The 15,520-nt window shown below is 37.7% G+C and overlaps 1 protein-coding gene across 5 annotated transcripts in view; it reads left to right on the forward strand.

The window, feature by feature from the left end:
* The window catches only part of LGI1 (leucine rich glioma inactivated 1), a 36,899-nt gene extending 21,588 nt beyond the window's left edge, over nucleotides 1–15,311 (forward strand). For 3 of the 5 annotated variants that reach the window (XM_016164272.2, XM_016164274.2, XM_016164276.2), the window contains 4 exons: nucleotides 7,900–7,971; nucleotides 10,563–10,732; nucleotides 10,997–11,161; nucleotides 13,677–15,311. In XM_016164272.2, coding sequence (XP_016019758.1) covers nucleotides 7,900–7,971; nucleotides 10,563–10,732; nucleotides 10,997–11,161; nucleotides 13,677–14,512 — 1,243 coding nt within the window. In that variant the 3' untranslated portion in view covers nucleotides 14,513–15,311. The remainder of the gene's footprint in view (nucleotides 1–7,899; nucleotides 7,972–10,562; nucleotides 10,733–10,996; nucleotides 11,162–13,676) is intronic. The other 2 variants (XM_016164271.2, XM_016164273.2) reach the window with 2 other exon arrangements.
* The last annotated feature ends 209 nt before the right edge of the window (nucleotides 15,312–15,520 follow it).

The following is a 15,520-nucleotide window of genomic DNA, read 5'->3' on the forward strand; positions in this document are numbered from 1 at the left end:
TTTTTTCTTTTCAAGGAGAGATGAATAGGGAAGATTTGATATCCAAATGTTCCTCTGACTTCTCAGTTAATTACCATTTACAATGAAATCTGACATTAGTTTGAGCCATTAACTTCCTTTTTAAGATTTTAGGTTTCAAATTGCCTTTTTCTCCACCTCAGACCAATTCTTCCCAAAGAAAATGTTCAAGCAGCAAGGAATGATTACCTCGCCCTCGAAACCACATATGATGCAGGAAGAGTTTACAAAATTTTTTCATATTCTTGACTTCATTATAGTCTCCTGGTGACCGTAAGAGAGAGACAGGACAGTAGCACTAGCCCTGTTGACAGAAGTTTCCCAAGGTCTTTAATGAACCATCTAGCCCTCTCCCCACATGTCGGTTGTAGTATAACCAGAAAACTTCTACTGAGCTGGCTGGATCCTTCCACGGGACATGATTTGAGGAACAAGTATAGCTAGAAAAGATCCTGCAAACAGGAGCCACACTCTCACCTCGGTCTTGAAATGTAAATAGTTGGGATTACACATATATTTTTAGATCCAACAGGTTCCCACTCTGGCCTAACATTAAAGTTGCTCGAAGGGACCTACATGAGAATTTATATAAATTCGGTTAGCTCCTAAAGAAGCAATAAATTTATGTAACATTCTTAAACATCTATCTCAGTAGATTTACCTTGTTAAGAGACATTTACAGACAACTTAAAAACTGCTATATAGACTCCCTCTCCCTCAAACTAGCCCTCAATATAGGGAGAGTTCCTTATATTTAAGTCTTTATAAAACAAGTCAAATCTTGGGACCTTTTCTTGATTACTTTGAGTTACTGTCCTAATGTTATACATGATTGACTTAAATATTTGAATAGTTTATATGTTTAAGCAAGGTTTCGATTTTTCTGATGACCACGTATTACTTTTGAAATCAGGGAAAACATGAATAAAAATAGTTTATGGCCGATAATGATCAAATCTTTCAACTATAATTGTGTATTCACTTCTGTTAATATGAGCTTTTTAGTAATGATTCTCTTGGCCATCATACAAGTGTCACTGTGGTTAAGGATCAATTGAAGCAGGATTGTTTGCATGTGTGTATTAAAATATTTGGAAAAGATTGTCATCAATCCACACGTGTTATGGAGCACCTACTGGTTGCTGAGCATTATGGGAGTACAAAAGGCATACATGGCAGTTCCCAAACTCAGAGTGCTTGTGTGTTCCTTCTTCAGTCAGGTGGGATGTCTTCATTTGAGCCCTCATAATGACACTCATGTGAAGAGGCAGTGTGATATGGCGGCTAAGAGGGTGATCTCTGCCACTAGGCTGCTTGAGTTCGAAACCTGGCTTTACTCCTTCATAAAGGTCACTTAGCTTCATTGTGCCTCAGATTTCTTATGTGTGAAATGAGGGTGATAGTAACCATCTGTAAAAATGGGGGTGGGGATAATAAGGTTCTTAGGAGCACCTAGATCCTAAGGTTGTCATGAAAGTAAATGAGTTAATATATGCAAAGTGCTTAGAACAGAGCCTGATATGCAATAAGCATCATTATGTAGGAATAAACTAAAACTCACTGTCTAACCTCTACTGGTCCTTGATCGGGATTCCAAATGCTTCAGTGTATTTATGCCCTTTAAACATTTTGTATGAAATTAAAATAACTGCACTTGAAGCTCCACAAATTCAGTGAGACACCAACTCAAACTGAGGATCCGCACTGCGGGGAGGCTGGGAGCACCCCAGATGGCCGTGGGCGATGCTTTCTTAGCAGCAGAGCCCAGTGGCACTGAAACAAACGTGCTGTCTGAGCCAGTTGGGTCTGCCTTAGAGAGAAGACTTTCCAGTAGGTTCCACTGTCATGATCGGAGGTTTTCTCAGGTAAACCATAAAAACACCGAAGTAGAGGAATTGTCATCATCTCTGCTGGGAAGGAAAGACTATCACTGAGAACACTGAATCTTTTCAGTTGGTCTCAAGGCAACCAGGTGTTCAGTTGGACAGTTTTCTAGGTGTTCCAAAAAAATGTTTCTTAGGTTATCTCTGAATCAGGACCCAGGGCATGGTGCTTAGTTGAAGGCATACTTTAAAGAGCTTCCATGTTGCTTTGAAATTATTACTACAGAGAGGCCAAGAGGAGGGAGGGCACTCTGTGAGCAGTGATGACATGTGGGTAGGTCCAATGGTAATTCACAGGGCTTTGCACTTTTCTCCCTAGCTCTCTGCCTTGGTACAAGGGACCTTATAGAACCATTGTCTGCTCTTTTCTTTGTCTAGATGGGTGCCCTTCTCCTCTACTCCAGCCAGCCCCATTCATTCATTTATTTCAAAGTACCTACTCTATGCCAGGCACTAGGTATACAGTGGTAAGAAAAACATCCTTGCAGTTCTTACTACAGAACTGTCCTTTAAAAATTAACATTAATGAAATGTTTTCTCACCTCTCATTGCCTTGTCTTCACTCCTCTCTGAATCAGTCCTACCCTCCTACCCATTAGATATTCCAGTGCACTTCTACATCCTATAAAAACCTGTGGTCAAACTCTCTGACTCAATTATGTGGCTTAAAGTATTACCTCTTCTATTATCATTTTATTATAATTAAAGATAAAGCCATATGCTTCTCCCAGTGAAAAGTATAAAGGTGTGATTTAAAAGCTAAAATAGAACTTGGAGATCTTTCTGACCAAGTTCTAGAAAGAGAAACAGCCAGAGCTCAAACCCAAATATGTCATTCCTGGCCTATGCCATTTGCACTGCATTCTGCTGCTGAGTCCAGGGAGACACGAAGCCAGGCTATCAGGCAAAGGGTCAGCTTGGGCAGTAGCCTGGTTTTCCCTTCAATTAAACCATGTAAAAAGTCTTTTTCCTGATGACTCTTGGCTACTTCTAATTTCTTGCCTCTCTTTCACTCATTCTTCTAATATTTTCCCCTCTTAATCCTAATAGTACTCATATTTAATTTTAAATTCCAGCACTAATTTCACCCTCACCCAGCTAACAGACTTTTGAAAAGGAAGGAGCCTTCCCACACCAGTTCAGGCATACACTGTCATCCCATCACATTCTAGAGACAGAAGGAGGTCTAAAGACTTGGGGACCGGTAACATGGCTTTCTGGAAATAACTCGCTTTCTACATTAATATCCCCATGAGATAGGCTCCGTATTAAAGATTGAAAGAAAATAAGACAAAATTTTAATAGTGGTTGCCTATGCCAAGATAATTACTGTTTTATTTAAAAATTTTTTTTGCACTTTCCAAATTGTCTTGAAGAAACAATAAGTTATTACATATATGCATGTGTATACATATATGCATATATATGTACATATGTGTATGTATACACACACATATATATGTATATATGTATATGTTATATACATGTGTGAGTATATATACATCAGTAAAATATGTTAAGCTATATGTATTGATATCGATATAGATACATATCAGTAAAAGATGGGACATTTAAGAATACAAAGGCATTGAGTTCTCTCTACTCAAAAAGACAGAAAAAATAGATGACCTTAGCCTCTTGTATTGAGTATTTGAAAGTACTTAGGTATTAAGAATCACTGGTTTTGTCAACATCAAAGAAAAAAATTAATTTCATGGTCTTGATTATCTGAAATAAGGGTTAAAAATTCTCCTGCAGATACAGACTTTTCCTGGAATCTATGTCAAAGGCGTGTATATAAAAATATTAGTAGCTGCATGTGTTAATTTTCACAATAAATACAATTGATGTTATCTACTCAGTTTTGCAGCTGTTGAGAGAGAAACAGAGAGAGGTTTGGTTAAGTTGGCCAAAGACACTTCTGAGAGTGATGACCCAGCTACTCCACTGCACTAAATGATGCAAGAAATAAGAGCTTTGACCAGTTTTACGAAAGACACAGAAAATATTTCAACCAGAGCTTCTATTGAGGAGAAGGAACTAATGATAATATTAAACCGTTATTCTGCGAAGGAGGAGGGGCAGATGGAAGGAAAAAGAAAATGGAGGAAATTTAATGGATTCAAATTTCCATTTTGCTTTCCAGTGGCAAAACTCAGAGATGGAATCTGTAGAATCAAATTATCCTAGCATCAACCCCAAAATAACCCTAATCCTAAGCCTGGAAAGGCTCTCTCAATATCTCTAGCTGTTTACATAACCTAAGAGAACCAGATCTCATTCTAGGCACCTTTTCTGCATAAGGACCAAATTCTGAGAAAACTTCAGAATGCCCAGAATCCCTCTTAAGCCTCCAAAAGCCAACGATGGTTTTTGGAGGCTCCAGGGCTTCCTCAAAGCTGACTTTGAGCTGATGTAAAGAACCCACAGGGATGGCTCCAAGGCTGGCTCACGGTAGTCCTAAACTTTCCTAGAAGATAAGGGCCTGGAGCCATGTAGGAATCTTGTGAGAAAGAAGGTAGCTCTATCCTGAAGCTCATCCCATGAAAGAAGTTGACGTCATCTGACCACCCAGGCCTCCAAGTACTGACTGTGACAGTTATTTGCACTTCAGCCCATTACTTTGGAACTTCATGAATGTAGCCAAATGACTGTTTTAGATTGAATCCTCACTGAGCAGAACCATTACATATACAGATTCTAACAGGGTTCTTTTAAATTTTAACTATCTTTTTTCTTTTGAATTTAAAATAATAATCCATGCTTAATAATAAAAACTCTCATAATCCAGACATCTACATTGCAAAAACGAAAGAGTCCAACTACCCCAACATATAACCTTGGTCAATAGTTTTTATATCTCCTTACAGACTTTTCTTGATGCATCTATACCCATATAACCTCCCTTCCTTAGTGGGATTACACTCTACATGCTATTCTCCAACTTTCTTTTTTCACTTAGGCGGCATTTCATGTCAAATCATAAAAATAAAACTCATTTTTAAAAATCTCCTGCAAAAGTTTCATGTTAAATATGAACCATTGTTTATTTACACAGTCTCTTATTAATGGACATGTAGGCTATTTACAACGCTTTGCTGCTTTAGGCAATACTAGATTAAATCTTTCCCCAGTTGTGCAGTAGGCCTCTAAGATTTCCAATTCTCTTCACTGAGAATTAGTAATGACTCCTAACTGGCCACAGAAAAGGTATGTGTGGGGGCATTTCATACTTCTCTCCTTAACTTTGTGGGCTCTGATCCCATTCTACGTGTCCTATGCAGCCTGCATTCTATACCCATTAGCCTGCACTGGAAGATTGCTTTACATCAAGGACCTGTTATATTTTTTTGCAGAATAATTCCCTTGCCTAAGACATTTTCTGCCCTACTCCCCATTACCTGCTTTCTTCTTTTCCAAATGCAACCCAATGTCACTGAGACCTCCCAAAGACACAGGGGAGAATCTAAACTGTCTAAACTTAATTCCTGGGTTTTGAGCATTCAGAAGTCTCTCCGTCTTATTTCCGAGTCTTACTTCTTGTTTCTGCTTCTTTTATGAGTTCAGTCAGCCATCTCATACTTATCCCTCACCTAACCTGGACATGAAGCTCCATCCTACTTCCTTGAGAATCAGTCCATTGTGAGTCAGTGTTTGATTGAATTTTGGTAGTGAAACAGGGAAGGGTTCTCAATGAGTGCAGTAAATCCATCTGCCATTTTTCTCTCTGGTACCCTCACACTGCACTGCCTTTCCCATCCCCTGGTTCCTTGGGTGAGAGCTTCCCTGTCACAGGAAGCATAATGCCTCATTCTACAACCCATCAGGCCAGCCTCCCCCAATTTGTTAAACTGTAAGTCCTTCACCTTGTCATGCAAAATTATAATTTCTCTGTCCCATAGCTCTGAGTCTATTTCTGACCACCTCACCAGCTATTTCTGCAGTTAGCCTTTGTGTTGGGTATGTGAAGCCTCAAGCTCTAATCCTTTGGTCAGGAAGTATTGCTCCCAGATTCCACCATTGTTTAGAAGAACCACATTGGGCAACAACACAAATAAGATGCCTCTTCCTAATTGCAACCCTAGCGACAGCAGTAATTCAAGACTTGACTGTTTCATCATTTCATGCCTACTCTCCTATGACCCAGCCTCCTTTAAGCTTGTGCTCTGCAGCCAATTGCAATTTGTGCTAGTTTCTGAGGGAGAGATGTCCACTGAGGAGAAGTTAGCAATGAAAACTGTTAAGATACATGATGTCAGATTGAGAAACATGACTTGGGAGTGACTCTGGACTGGTCCAAGACACCATGAAATCTCTTATTTCAACTACCAGGCAGGAAAATGAATTATGAAGACATTCTTGAATAGACTTCCTTAGCAGCATTTTATCATGACTGTTTAGGTAGGACATTCATAGCAGTTAATTCATATGGTCAGTTTTCTCAGTGCTGTTTCTTGTACAATTAATAGGTAGAAGCCTTTTTCCTTCTTTTCCCTGCTTCCTACCCCTAGCTTCCCTTTATTGAGAATAGCCCAGATATTCAGATACTATCTTGAGTCATCTCATTTATCTTGTCTAACAATCTTATGACATGAGATATTACCTTCACTTAAAAATGAAAAATCTGAGTGTCAGAGAAGATATATAACTGAAGTCACACGGCCAAAAAATAGTGGACTCAGGATTCAAACCAAGCTCAGAATGACTCCAAAGCCATACTCTTCTTCACAAAATCGGCCACCATTGAGACAGGGACATTCTGATTCACACATTCTTATGTGTCAAGGTTCATTGAAAAAAGTTTTCCAATCTAGTAGAAATTTCTAAAACTCAGGAAAACAACAAAAGTAACTTAACAGTTTTAAAAATCTTGATTATTCATTTACACTTGAGGAATCTCATATTAATTAAAAGAAGTGGAAGACATAAAAGACTTTTGAGTGTGTTTTAAAGGAAATTTGGATTTTCAAGAGCTTTGGAGGCCAACAGCATAGGCTGTTAGTTTTAGTTTTAGTTTTTATTTTTATCGTGGATAAAAACACTCCTAAGAAAAGCATATAACATGTATATGTACAGTGCTGTTAAAGATTGAGAATTATCAGTACCTACAACCTTTCCCCATCAGATAGCACCAGTCTTTGTTATGTCCACATTTTTGCAGTATGAACAACACTTCCCTTTCCTTCAGACTGTCAGGACTATTTTCTACTCATTAACCTTAATTAGAATCATTTTAGTGATTCATGGAAGAACACATAGAAAGAGAAAGAGAAAACAATTCCTGTGATAATAGGGCAAGAATTGTAAGAAAGGGAAAGGATATAATTAAAGAGGATGGATGGATGGATGGATAGATGGATGGATGGATGGATGGATGGATGGGTATTTATGAGAAAGCTATTTTCTGAGGTGGAATGAATGGAACTAAAATGGGAAAAAAATGGAGAAAAAGGGGGCATGTACTTCGGGAAGAAGAAAGGATGTGCTGGTGAAGTAATAGATCAAGCAGACCCCCAAACTCTGGGGCTATTGGTACTATCAGTTAGAGGAGAAGGGAGGGAGAAGAAGGGGAAGCCTAAGTGTGAGGGGAGAAAGCATTTGGAGATGAACACTGTCACCTCTTGGGAGACGTCCCCTAGACTGAACGTCTGAGTGTGAATCTCATATCTGTTCTAAACAGAAAGATCAATCGCCAAGCATCATTTTGTTGTTGGTATTGTACATGTGTGTGCGTGTGTGCATGCACATGTGTGTGTGAGTTTTAACCATGTTACGTGAAGTGCCATAAACCTTAAATGAATGTTGAAGCAAAAAGACCAGGAATTGAAAATACAATAGCAGGAATCTGATTAGTATCTTAGAAGAATAAGAATAGTACTGCAAGTAATTTAGCATAGTCTGGGAAAAACAAAAGGGACTCATAACTAAGCTTTACCATAAAATGCATTTTTAAAAATTTTATGACTACAGTTTACATCACTCTTTTTTTCCCCCCCAGGAGCCTTGCAAACAACAATCTTCAGACACTCCCAAAAGATATTTTCAAAGGCCTGGATTCTTTAACAAATGTGTAAGAGGACCTATGATTAATTCATTAATTTGTAGTAGCTAACAAAGAAGCTTGGTATTGATGATTAGAATTTTTAATTGGCTTCAAAATTAAATTAGAATTTTAGAATTTAAATTGGCTGAACTTTTAAAATTACTTGGACTAATGTTTAAGTTTTCTATGGTATTTACCACTGGAAATTCTGAGAATGTAAGTGTCCAGGCATTCCTTTGACAAAGTATGTGTCTGTATGGAAGGGAATGCCATAAGGGACTTTGAGGGGGTGGGAAGAGGAGACCCAGATAGAAATTTCAAGATGCTTTTTTTCTCATGAGGTCCAGGAAATAGGACTACAAAGGAAAAACATAAAGGAGTCTGGGAAACTGACAGAATAAAGATGAAAGGTTACACCCATGGGTTGGTCAGTCAACAGAGAAATGAAGCAGGAAGTGGGGGAAGGGCGGAAAGTTTGCCTTTTCTCTCATTATACTGAACAACAATCTCGGCTTAATCCCCAGGAATTTGGCTTAAGCCCCAGGAAGAGAATAAACTTAATTATTTTTGACCCCTTTCAAACAAAAGAGCTTTCAAACTTTGACTTTTAAGCCTCAGAGTGAAAGATCTTTGTAAGGAATTTGTATGTTTGCTGTAAGCAAAGCAAGTAATAATGCCTAACCCTCTCAAAAGCAATTTAGCTTCATTAAGTGCCTTACAGTACATTAGAAAGGTATTTAAATGCTATAAGGTAGACTACTAGAACAAATGAAAGGATATATCAAAACAAAAGACTTCTTATTATTCAGGTACTTTGCTATAGAATATATATTCAAATCAACTTTTCTCCAATAACAAAAAATTCGGAGTCAAGTATTTTTTCATAAAGCCAGTATTTAACTTCAAATCAGTAAGCTAATGAAAAACTTTCTTTGTTTCTTGTAGTATTCCCCCAGCCCCTCCTCCGTGCCTATTGCCCCCATTCCTGAATGATGGTTTATTTTCAAGAGAGTCCTAGGATCGGGACACTTCCAAGAAAGTCTCAAATAGATAACAGTTATCTGCTCTGGTTAACAATAACCCAGAAAAGTTGACACTCATTATTCTGAGTTAGAGTATTCTTGGAAGATGAGGTCAGTCTTAGGAATGTCTTAGAAGTTAGATGGTACTCCATCACAGACTTGGGGTTACAGCTTATTTGGGGACCCTCTGACTCAACTTTGTGTCAGCCTGTACCTCATACTAACAAAATAAAAATAAAATAAAATAATAAAATAAATAAAAATAAAAATAAACTACTTGAAACTGGCTCAGTCTCTCCAAAGAATCTCATAATGGGTTTGGCCTCTGGGGCCTACTCTGATATGCCCAAATCAAGAATTATCTAAGAAATAAAAGAATCCATACCAAATTGCCTTTTAGTGGATTTCTTGGTTTTCTCGAATGTGTTCCATAAAAAATTTTTTAATGCTTCAACATTTACAAATTATTTGTGTACTCTGTAAAGAGTAGGAGTACCTATCTTAGGAATTTTGTGTGATGAAGAAGGGTTTTAGAAAAGGAGATAGAATTTCTGAACAAAAGGAATACAAATAAACAGAGAACTTAATGAGCTGGGATCATATGTGGAAATTTAAACTACCTATTCTGGCTGTATAGTTTATTATGAACATGAGCTATTGTATGTCTGCGTTAACTCTACTGTGTCGCAGTCATTTCCTATTAAAATTGAATTTGTAGACCATGAACTAAGGTCAGGATTAATTATGTCTGTGAGGGAAAAGGAAAGCAAATAGCTCACTCGATTTAATTAAATATGATTACAAGCTCTCCTCTAGACTTGCTCTGTCCAATGTGGTGGCCACACATGTGGTCACTGAGCACTTGAAATGCGTTCCTAGTGTAATTGAGAAACTGTATTGTAAATTTTACTTCATTTTTTTAAAACGAAGTAAAAAACTAAATTTAAATTTAAAAACAGATTCTTGGTTCAATTGTCGAAAACTTTTAAGTCTGTTTGCAACAACTCTGCGCAGGTGTGAGAAACTATTTTTTTCAACGGGAGAGTTCATTAAATCTAAAACCAAATCAGGTATTTCTGATGAAAATTTAGTATCCGAATTGAGATATGCTATAAATATAAAATACACATTAGACTTCAAAGACTTAGTATGAAAAAGAATGTAAAATAGCTCATTAATTTTTATGCTGACTACATGTCAAAATGATAATATTTTATATGATTTGAGTAAAATAAAATATAGTATTAAAATTAATTTCATCTTTTCTTTTTACCTTTTTAATGTGCCTGTAGAAAAATTTAAATTTCATATGTGGTTCACATTATATTTATGTGGATGGCATAGCTCTAGACTGAACTAGCTGTGAAATTAAGACAGAGTAAGTTAGGAGGTTCCATTGACTGGAGTGACCTTCATAGGTGCACTTTGGTAACTTTCTAAGCCCCAAAATTAATCAGTCAAGTTCAAGGTAGATTATGGGGCATTCATCACATAATGATTATGGGTCATTCTGTACATGTTAATTGCTAAAATAGAAGTCACACTTGTGTAAGTAGGACCCTCATAGAGCAAAAGCAGCTGAAGTTTGTCTTTCAGGGATCTGAGAGGGAATTCATTTAATTGTGACTGTAAACTGAAGTGGCTGGTGGAATGGCTAGGCCACACCAATGCAACTGTCGAAGACATCTACTGTGAAGGCCCTCCAGAATACAAGAAGCGCAAAATCAATAGTCTCTCCTCCAAGGATTTTGATTGTATCATTACAGGTAATGTATTTTAAATCATTCTGTGAAAATAAGGCCTACGTTTTTTGAGTGTTCAGAAACCGATATTTTTAATATCTAAAAAACCAACTGGACAATTTATTCTTAAGTTATTGTGAACCATTAAAACTTTGTGTTTAAAAGAAAGTAAAAATGCTATTTTACCATTTCTCTAAAATAAATGTATTTGTTATAGACGTTTGAGATCTAGCCAAGGAACAAGGCTTTTAGCACACCGTTACTCATCATCATTTCCTATTTTTGTAGAATTTGCAAAGTCTCAAGACCTGCCTTATCAATCACTGTCCATAGACACTTTTTCTTATATGAATGATGAGTATGTAGTCATTGCTCAGCCTTTTACTGGAAAATGCATTTTCCTTGAATGGGACCATGTAGAAAAGACCTTCCGGAATTATGACAACATTACAGGTATGAAAAGCCTAACTATATCTTGAGTAGAAAGTTAAGCTGCTTGAGTCAAAAGCAACAGGATAAGATGAATGATATAGGGGAATACTTTGGGCAGGCTTAGAGGCTTTCAAATCCCAACTCTACCATTTACTAAGTGATCTGGGATTTTGTCCTGTCTTAATTTCCTCACATATAAAATCAGAATAATAACTCCTAACTCACAGGGCTATTATCAGATGATGCAATCATATATTCAAGAAACGTAGCATAGGACCTAGCTTAGTAAACATGCAATAAAAGATGGATTATTTTTTGCAGAAAAAAAGTATTGGACTGAAATAATGAGTTCTAATCCAAGTTCTGCCACAAACAAACTGGGCAAGCCACTCACTCTCAATGGGCCCCTCCTTTTCTTAACTATAAAATTAGGAGATTATTCTTGATCAATAAATCTCAAACTCTGTTGCACAAACATTACTTCTACAAAATGTTAATGTTAAGGATTTTGTGGTCCAACAAATCTGTGAACAGTATCTCCTCTCAGATATTCATAAAAATATACATTAGAGGCTCTGAGAAGTCCTGCAGTGAGAAAACAAGCCTCTTTCCAGTATTTTTTGCATTTAATTTGACAATAGACGCTGATTTTTTTCCATAAAAACTTTTTACTCAGGTGATCTCTGAAGTTTCTTTCTCATTTCAACAACTTAAAAAAAATTAAGTCATAAATTAGAACATGGGGCTCTCTCTGAAATGTTTATATCCACTTTATTTTCTAACACATTTGAATTTTCTCCTAAAATCACTCAAACATAAAAGGTCTGTTAGACAAGACCGGGAGGGTCCTAATTAGGTTTTGTTGACGGTTATCAGCCTCATTGCTGGAAGGATCAAGACAGGCCTAGGTCTTGCTTGAGACTGAGATGCCCAAAAGAAGAAATCCCCTCCAAATTGAGACCCTTCTAAAATCCTTCTTTCTCAAAGAGGAAGCCTATGTTTCTCTTTCTCCCTAAACCCCCTTCAGTTTTCCAATGGATTGCTGCAGAGCTTTGTGCAGTCTAAACCAGCTTCTTCTTACCTGCGTACAGTTTATCAATTGCTTTGAATGAATCTTTAGATGAGCACTTAAAAGAGAAATGAATATTTTTGCAGACTTTCAGAGGGCATCAGCTAGTCTAGGATGACAAATAGATGTCACATATGCGGTCACTATCCCCTCCCTCACCCTAGATAGACTTTACTAATCTATCATGGTGCTCTTCCCTGCTGAGTACAGACGTGGCCAAAGAACCCCTCTCAACACATTTCTCCAGGCAGTCACAATCAATCAGTCAATCCACATGGGTACACAGCTGAAATCTAGTGGCCACTCCTGATTTACTCCCAACCCTCATTGTACAAAAGAGAAAACTAAATCCCTGAGAAGATTAGTGGTTTTCCCAAAGTCACACAATCAGTTGAGCCCTAAAAAGGCTCGTAAATAGAATAATTTTACCTATGGGCGGAGCCACTTAGTAGAAAGAGTGGATGCAGGACTTACTGCCCCAGAAGCCCCTAAGCTGCAGTCAGAAAAGGCCTGGGACCTAGATTTATTCTGCCTTTCTTTGGATTTCCTAGAGCCAAGCTCCCTCTAGATCCAAATCGATTAATAAATATTAAACTCTTACCAAAAGTATACTGAGCTAGGCCACCGACAGGTCCCATATTGTTCTCTGAGATTTCCCAAAGTAACATTCAGGAGCATCACCTATGGCTGAGCTCCTTTCACTTCTCTCTTACTTCTCTTTTCTTCTGTCATCAGTGACCTAAAGCTTCGAAAAAATAACAAGTGGCATCACTTTCTCAGGGGAAAATCAGTTATTCTAGAGCAAGAAGCATTTCATACTTAGAACAAACCACTCAAAACTTTGTGGGATTGTTCTAGAAACTTGTAGGATCCTAGCCTGAGCTAGGAGTCCTGGAACACCTACCTCCCCACCCCAGGTTGGGTGAAAAGCATAGCGATGCTGGTAGGCCTGGGTTTGAATCCTAACTTTGTCTCCTAGCAGCTCTGAACCTCTCTAAGCTTCAGTCTGCTCATCACAAAAGGGAAAGAAATAATACTTATCTCTTAAGCTTGTCAGAAATTTTTATTGAGATGATTTCACAAAGCACATAGTAGGTGCTCCATAAATACCCATTTTCACTACAGTTACAATGATTAACTCATGATATGTCAGGGAGAACAATGCTTTTTTTCTGTAAGAAGTTAGAGAAGAAAATTTAGGCTGTTACCATGTGCCCTAAGCATCTAGTGCAGGTTGGATATGACATGACGACTCAATTGTTGGTTAAAAAGCCCCGTGAAACAAAAAGATACATAACTTCAGGCTCCTAATGCCATTAGGTCTTGGAGATTGGCTTTGCCTAATCAAACAAGAAAATCTCTTATTTCAAGCTGACTTTGGTGGAAGTTGTCTGGCCTCAGCTCACATGTTTGCACCCTCCAAAAGAGGATGGCCATCCAACTAATCTCTCATTTGTCTCTTCCCAGGCACATCCACTGTAGTATGCAAGCCTATAGTCATTGAAACTCAGCTCTATGTTATCGTGGCCCAGCTGTTTGGCGGTTCTCACATCTATAAGCGAGACAGTTTTGCAAATAAATTCATAAAAATCCAGGATATTGAAATTCTCAAAATTCGAAAACCCAATGACATTGAAACGTTCAAGATTGAAAACAACTGGTACTTTGTTGTTGCTGACAGTTCAAAAGCTGGGTTTACTACCATTTACAAATGGAATGGAAATGGATTCTACTCCCATCAATCCTTACATGCCTGGTACAGGGACACTGATGTGGAATATCTAGAAATAGCCAGAACACCCCAGGCACTCAGAACGCCTCATTTAATCTTGTCCAGTAGTTCCCAGCGTCCTGTAATTTATCAGTGGAACAAAGCAACACAATTATTCATTAACCAAACTGACATCCCTAACATGGAGGATGTATACGCTGTAAAGCACTTCTCAGTGAAAGGTGACGTGTACATTTGCTTGACAAGATTCATTGGTGATTCCAAAGTAATGAAATGGGGAGGCTCCTCATTTCAGGATATTCAGAGGATGCCATCACGAGGATCCATGGTGTTCCAGCCTCTTCAGATCAATAACTATCAATATGCAATTCTCGGAAGTGATTATTCTTTCACTCAAGTGTATAACTGGGATGCAGAGAAAGCCAAATTTGTGAAATTTCAGGAATTAAATGTTCAGGCACCAAGATCATTCACACGTGTGTCCATTAATAAGCGTAATTTTCTTTTTGCTTCCAGTTTTAAGGGAAATACACAGATTTACAAACATGTCATAGTTGACTTAAGCGCATGACACACAAATTCTGTGGCCGCCATCAGAAACTTTCTACAGTACGTGGTCCGGATGAATTCAATGCATGATGACTCTTCTTATCACACTTGCAAATGAATGCCTTTCACACATTGAGACTGCTAGAACCAAGCACTACCAGTATCTCCATCCTTAACTGTCCAGTCCAGTGGTGTGGGAATTTACCTTTTATAAGGCAAAATTGAATTGTGTAACTGTTCTTTGCAGTGAAGATGTGTAAATAAGCGTTTCATGATATCTGTTACTCCAAAAAGAAATATTAATATGTACTTTTCCATTTATTTATTCATGTGTTCAGAAACAACTGCCAAATAAAATGTTTACATTTTCTTTCATAACCCAAAGTTAATTATTTACGGGAGTTGTTCTTCCTTGGTGATGGTGTGTTGAGGAAATAGTGTTATACAATAGGATTATATATGAATAAAGAATTTATGATGTGAATAATGAGTGAGGATGAAACACTGGTATTAATTCCCCATAATTTATGAACAGGTTTATCAGCTGATTTTGAACTTTCAAAGGTGTTTCCAAAGGTCGTGGCTTTTAAGAACACTTTGAGGTAAAGCGGTGACAAATTAAAAGAATAGTAGAGAAATTTGCTTACTACAAGAAGACTAGTTTGAGATAAAAAATAGTAAGACCCATCCTTTTCTGTCGGATAGCTCCAGCTACAACCATCATTCAGACAACTTATAGGAGAAGCTAAAGCCAAGACTTTGGATTTCAAAAATGCTATTCAGTAACTTTCTAAATGTCTGACTCTAGAATCATCTGACAGCTGATAGAGATTGTAGCCTTATAGTACTTGCTTTAAATAGAACAGAAAGGAAGTCCTCTTCATCTGACCAAGGATGCTTCACTTCTAGACAGCAATTTTGATATGTTATATTACACACCGCAGAGTGCCCAGGAGGCTCATATTTTAATTTCTACATTCCTGCTCCTGGATCACAAGGGTCATTAGCAGCTACCACAATGCCTGTGATA

Source organism: Rousettus aegyptiacus, unplaced genomic scaffold (genome assembly GCF_014176215.1).
Source record: "Rousettus aegyptiacus isolate mRouAeg1 unplaced genomic scaffold, mRouAeg1.p scaffold_m13_p_6, whole genome shotgun sequence".
NCBI classification, from domain to species: Eukaryota; Metazoa; Chordata; class Mammalia; order Chiroptera; family Pteropodidae; genus Rousettus; species Rousettus aegyptiacus.